This window comes from Anopheles bellator, chromosome X (genome assembly GCF_943735745.2).
Source record: "Anopheles bellator chromosome X, idAnoBellAS_SP24_06.2, whole genome shotgun sequence".
NCBI lineage: Eukaryota > Metazoa > Arthropoda > Insecta > Diptera > Culicidae > Anopheles > Anopheles bellator.
This window is the reverse complement of record NC_071287.1, coordinates 5,151,571-5,157,727: the sequence shown is the minus strand read 5'-3', so window position 1 is coordinate 5,157,727 and position 6,157 is coordinate 5,151,571. Positions and strand designations below refer to the sequence as shown.

General features: G+C 44.2%; 2 protein-coding genes across 2 annotated transcripts; one reads left to right on the top strand and one right to left on the bottom strand.

The window, feature by feature from the left end:
- The first annotated feature begins 970 nt into the window (after positions 1–970).
- On the top strand, positions 971–2,953 carry LOC131213791 (outer dynein arm-docking complex subunit 3). The gene is made up of 2 exons (XM_058207916.1): positions 971–2,148; positions 2,233–2,953. Exons 1-2 carry the CDS (start codon positions 971–973, stop codon positions 2,951–2,953), a joined length of 1,899 nt encoding a protein of 632 aa, XP_058063899.1.
- A 368-nt stretch (positions 2,954–3,321) lies between these two features.
- On the bottom strand, positions 3,322–6,032 carry LOC131213711 (uncharacterized). The gene is made up of 2 exons (XM_058207825.1): positions 5,953–6,032; positions 3,322–5,105 (listed from the first exon to the last, which is right to left on the bottom strand). Exons 1-2 carry the CDS (start codon positions 5,996–5,998, stop codon positions 4,351–4,353), a joined length of 801 nt encoding a protein of 266 aa, XP_058063808.1. The 5' UTR covers positions 5,999–6,032; the 3' UTR covers positions 3,322–4,350.
- Between the last annotated feature and the right edge of the window lie 125 nt (positions 6,033–6,157).

The following is a 6,157-nucleotide window of genomic DNA, read 5'->3' as shown; positions in this document are numbered from 1 at the left end:
GGCCTCAACCAGGTCGTTTTTGCGCACCGTACGAATGATGCGTGCCGCGACAATCAGGTCACGGCATTTATGGAAACGTAGCCCCCTCTCTCCCCCCTCCAACCGATGGTAGCTTAACAATGTCGTTCGTTCGTAGATCATCCGGCGCTAGATCAACATGAGTGTAAAGCTTTTAGACTTAAGATGCTTAACACGGTTCTGCACACTTGATAATAAACAATAGTGTCACCTAGTGACAGCGCCTGCCAGCCGCAAAGTGGCAACAACGCGTTAGTGCTAAGCAATGGGCACAGCCTTCATGCCCCTACTCTGCTGCTACTTCTGGACGATTTTGGATCGCTCATTTGCGAATAAAGTTCGCGTCTGCCGGAATTTACGATTGGCGTGCACCGAAACATTTGCTTACCTTTCCCATGCCACAACCGCCGTGCCGTGGTCTTGTGGCCCTGCATCAAACGCGCATTCCAAAGTCTGCTTGGCCCATCCAGAAGAGCCACGGAATGTTTAGTTGGCCCCTTTAGTTTAGATATCGTAATCGTTATGTTTATCACCTACGGTTGTCCGATTGAGAAACGAGTTAATTTGGTTGTGATTTAGCACCGATTCGTAGATGTTTTTTTCGGCCATTGGATCAAGTATGCTAAAACATGTCTAAAAAAGAGCGTTTAGCCCGCACGGGCATAATTAATTTCCAAATTGCAGGCATGTTGTGTGCATCGTTAACAGTATTTTGTCGACTGAAGCATAGATCCCATAGCGCCCCATAGATGCACGTTGCCCGGACTGAATGCAAACTGACTTTAGGGGGGTATAATTTACCACGTTGCTATGAACAACAGACCGACGAGTTAAAAAGCAGCGCTCGTTGGATCAATAGCAGCTGGTCATAAAAAAAGGTGGTCCCCAATGCTGCGGTTATTCAGCTCATGTGTTGCAATTGTTGAACTGTATTCCCGAAGCAGTACGCAAAATGTCCACACCGAAGCCTTTACTAAACGCGGAGAATCTGGCTTTGACCAACAAAAAAATAGGTGAGCTGAAGAAAAAGGTAATGTTGGCCGAGGGCCAGAAAAAGGCTTACACGGAGGAGTGGACCGATAAGAAGAAGGTGCAGAACGACCGCATGACCGAGCTGAGGAAGGAGGTTCGGGATTTGACGAACAAACTGTCCTACCTACACAATCCGACCAGCACCAAGGCGCAGAAGAACGTGCAAGAAATCAAAAGGCGCATACCCTTTCCGCCGGGCGCGAAATCAGTTGCCGAAGCACTTCGGATTGTCGATCTGAAGATAATTGACTTGAACAAGCAAACGGATATAGCCGAGGATCGTCTCCGAAAGCAAGAGATCCAATTTAAACAGCTCCTCGAGCACCACCATGCTCTGGTGGGGTACCGGGACGCGAAGAGCGATGGCACCAACCCACCGGAAACGCTAGAGGAGGACGCGAACCGGAAGCTGATAACCCGGCTCGAGAACGAGATCCACCGCACGACGGTCCAGTGGATGGAGGCCGAGCACATCCGTAAGAAGTATCGGGGCATTAAATCGTCACTGATGCACGACGCAGAGAAGTTCGAGAGTTCGTTGCTGGAGCTAGAGAATGCCATTACGGAGCAGCAGGCCGAGATCAACAAGCTGGAGGAGGTTCACAAGGAGGCGATTCAGATGCGAGACAGTACGAAGACGATTCTGCAACGCCAGGAACAATCTACCCACTACTCCAACAAGGCTCGAGAAAAGCAAGCTCAGGACTTTCGGCGGCAGGTGGAGGAACGAAAACTAGAGCTGGAGCGTTTGGAGCGAAAGATCTTCTCGTCGGGCAAGACGCTGATCCACCAGGAAAGCATCATGTCCGGCTCGGGGGAACATGCGCGGGGCGAGGGCGGTGACGACGGGAGCTGCCTGCATGACAAGGACGGTGCCTCCGAGATGGAGCAGAAGTTCAAGAAGCTCATGCAAGCGACGGGCGTCACAGCAGCGGGCGAGGTAGTGGAACGCTTTCTGGCGCAGAGAGAAGCCTCCGCCAGGCTAACATACCTGCGCACCGTCACCGAAAACGAGAAGAAGCAGCTGGAAGCTCAGCGAGAACTAATGAAGGCTCAATTGGATGCGTTCAAGTTTGCCGATGTCAAGGATAGCGATGTGTAAGTACCGATCTCCTAGAGGTTTCATAGCCAAGTGTGTACTAACTTTAGTTGATTACTCCCTTTCCTCACGCCAACATACAGCAACCAGGAAGAGCTGGAGAAAATCAAAAACTCCATCGAAGAGCAGAAGCAGCGCCGCGAAGAGTGCGACAAGGCGATCGATTACACCACGAACGTTTTCGACACGATCAAGGATGCGCTGATAGAACTACTGCTGAAGCTACGCGAGGTAGAGGAAAGCTTGGATGCGGGATCGCCGTTCGGTCAGCGGACAGCACTCAAATCGAGCGAGCTGAAAGAAATTACGTCTGGCAAAATGTCGGTCGAGGAGTTGGGTGGACTGCTCGAAGAGCGTATTAAACTTGGACTCATCGCCAGCGGGCAGCTGGCGGCAGACGTCGACAGCAGTCTATCCGAGGATGGCGACGAAGAGCCAGTTGGCCAGTCCTCTGCAGTCGCACCGCTTACCGTCTTGCAACAGGGGACTCCGACCGGTGGTCTCGCCGTGTTGCCGGCAGTGAGCAGTGCCGCTGGTGGCAGCGGAAGTATTCTGTCCACAGCCTCACCGGCCGAAGATCGCGAAAAACCTCCTGCCTATCCACCGGTGTATATGAACCTTATGGCCGGCCGTTCCACCGCTCAAATTTCTTCCGCGTCTCCGGGCCAGGGCACTACGGTCGTGCTGTCGGACGATGAAGGCGACGTGCCGTCACGCAACTACCTAAAGCGCCAGGCTAACATGATTATCGAAGCAAAATCACGTCGCAAAGGCTTCCGTGTACCCGTTCCTAAGCGACGATAGTTCTTCAAGCGTAATTTAGAGGATTAAAAAATAATGCCTGATTAAACAATTACTAGTGAAAGAAATCAATCCGTTCGCTATAACAAACCGTAAGAGCTGGCAAACTACGAAAAAGATCACGAGGCAGAGACCGAACTTTATAATTAAATTAACTTGTGCAATCAGTTCAGATAGTCATTAAGATAACAATACAGTTGGTAGTCATTTCGAATTTCATTTTATTTCAATTCACTTTTTTATACAGTTTTTTTCTTTTTTGTTACATTCAGCTGAAGGAAAACGCAAATTCATACCCATATTTTTAGGATGGTTAGTTAGTTTTTCAGAGCAGTTGATCGCGAAAAACTCTTTGTATCGACGGGTTAATGGTCAAAGTCAAAGTCAACACATTCACGAATAATAATTCTCGAATAATTCTCGGCGAAATGCACGTAAGTACTGAGAAAAGCGCATTTACATTTTAGAAGTATTTATTGTAGCAAGTGTTAGCGAAACATTTGTGTAAGATTCGCTTTACTCTGTTTTAAACAGTAAAATACTGACAGCAATCAATGAAGGAAACCGATTACAATGATTGCCGTTTAATCGTTGAATGAATTTCCATGATATAACTAACGCGCCTGTTTGTACCATGATTACCATGATTGATTGATCATGAATATAGGAACGCAAGTAGCAAGTGTTAGCGAAACATTTGTGCAAGATTCGTTTTACTCTGTTTTAAACAGTGAAATACTGATAGCAATCAATGAAGGAACCCGATTACAATGATTGCCGTTTAACCGTTGAATGAATTTCCATGATATAACTAACGCGCCTGTTTGTACCATGATTACCATGATTGATTGTACCATGATTTGAGCAATTTGGAAATGTTTATAAATAGATATGATTTTATGAGAACTACTATAAAGCAGAAAGATGTATGTTTTATCTATCTGTAGAGATTGAAACAAACTTCGAAAATAGGAACGCAAACTTAATTCTAACTATTTAGTGGTATTTGTAATCACGGGACAATAATTCATGTTAGTAAATTCGTCTGTGATAAATAAAAAGCATCTATTCAAAACAATGGTAAATAATAGTAATAGTTATAGAACATTCAATTTTAACACAAAATAGAATTCAAAAACTTCAATTCAATAGAATAGTTCATAATTTGTTTTAATATCTGCCGAAGAGATCATAATAACTGTCGACAGTAGGAACGCAAGATTCTTTTTCAATGCTTGCTGAGCAATGCTTAAGTTTTAATTGGTATCACAGCACCATAGTTCATGTTTCACAAATTCGTCTGTGGTAAATAATTAATAAGTAATAGAACATTATATCAGAATAGAACATGATTAAAATAATTTAGAAGTCAAGTTGCAAAGTGATTATACGTATAATCACTAAAAATATAAACGTTTGCGGCTAAGATATTCAACTGTGCCATCCAACAACGTACGTTTTCCCATTATTACAAGCTTGCTACCCTGCTCTTCCTGTACAGTTAATTGTAAGTTACTAGGAACAAGGGCTTTAGCCGAAACTCCACGTATGGGACTATCACATTCACTATTTTGATTAACGCCCACCGGATCCGCTTGTTCTTCTCTGATTGTCAATGATTCCTTTTTTTGCGCTTTGGTTTGATCTTTGATGATTTTCTGATTTGTTGCTCTTTGATTTTTGCTTGGATTTTTACGTTTCGTTTCTGCATAATTTATTCTGGCCTGCACGCGGAGACGAGAGTCACGTGATGATTGTAATGTGTCAGTGATGTTCTTCACCTCATCATTGCTACTAGATGAGGATCCGGCGATTATGCCACCTTTCTGTGGCTTTTTTGTCCTGTTGTGCCCGTTTTGGTCCGAACCATTTCTATTGTTTTGTTCTACGTAACAATTTTGAAGAGACCGTGGAGCAATTACCTTGTCAGTGCGGCGTGTGTTATCCTTTTTTATTTTCGTTGTACGGCCTGATGGTACGGGGCCGGCAAACATTCTGGCTGCCATTCGTTGTACTCTAGTACCATTGACTATACGGCGAGATTGGATTCTATTTGCATACTGACGTTGGACGAATTGAGCCTTCGTCCTTGTTGGCTGCTTTGTAAATGTGGACAAATTGTTATTCATTTTCCATCCATCCATTTCCGAATCCGCTAAAATTATGTATAAAAAACGTTATTTGTAAAAACACTCTTTTTCATTGTCATTGATGCGATTAATGCAAATGTTAATGTAGACAAATTATAATTACATACTTATTTAATAGATAACTAATTCAACAGATTTGCTTTTTACTTCCGTCGTAGATTGGAAGTATTCAACACCAACTGGCTACGGGTATGTTCGGTTATTTTTACAATATATCAGAGGCTGCCCGGCATGAAGACGGATTATCGCAACCGTACCGGCAAGCAACTGCAGCATCTTGCTTTCCAGCTCTGTACCTAGCAGCAGCCTACCGTACCTAGCAGCAAGTAGCATCAAGAGCAAAAACCAAAGAGCGAGCAATTCAGCGCAACGTAGTTATACTTTTATATTACGCACAAAGGTAAGTATTGTTACAATATCACACTATTGGTCCCAGGTAAAGGACGAACAATGTCTTTCCTGTTCTTCAGCGACGCCTGAATGAGAGCGCCTTCCACCGAAGAAAGCCAATGACGCCATCTACGACGAGCGGTGGAAGAGTCACCAGGAGAAAGCAATAAAATAGCCCGTATCGGAGGCAATACAATAGAGAAAAGGCTTATTCGATTATTATAACATCCTGAGGAATGAAACTGGAAAGTACTTATGGCGCACAACTTATTTGTTGTCGTTTTACTTTTGGAATAATCAAAGGCTTTACTCATTTTGTTCATGTGATTTCCTTGGCCCAGCATCACAATACCATGAACATACTACACTAAATTCACTGCCGAAACCAAAATAATCGAACGAAAGGATCAATGCACCGAAATTGAGACTAACTAATCACTTAATAACTTATCAGATACTCACGGCGTAATAGGTCCGACGAAACACAAGCACACATCGGACGCAGCATCGATACTGTGCCGATTCACGGGAACTGCCGCGCTTTCAGCACTGCCGTTGTCGGTTATTTCGAATCAATGTATGAGAATGTGTGGATGACAGATGACAGTTCTTCCTAATAACAATGATATTCATTTTCGAAGAGCGGATTGCGTTCTTTTTCGAAAAT

Excerpts from the sequence above, each read along its gene's own strand:
- LOC131213791 (XM_058207916.1), top strand. The coding sequence starts at position 971 with ATGTCCACACCGAAGCCTTTACTAAACGCGGAGAATCTGGCTTTGACC. Across the intron at positions 2,149-2,232 it reads GATGTCAAGGATAGCGATGT|CAACCAGGAAGAGCTGGAGA; the intron begins GTAAGTACCGAT and ends GCCAACATACAG.
- LOC131213711 (XM_058207825.1), bottom strand. The coding sequence starts at position 5,998 with ATGCTGCGTCCGATGTGTGCTTGTGTTTCGTCGGACCTATTACGCC. Across the intron at positions 5,106-5,952 it reads TTCGTCGGACCTATTACGCC|CGGATTCGGAAATGGATGGA; the intron begins GTGAGTATCTGA and ends ACATAATTTTAG.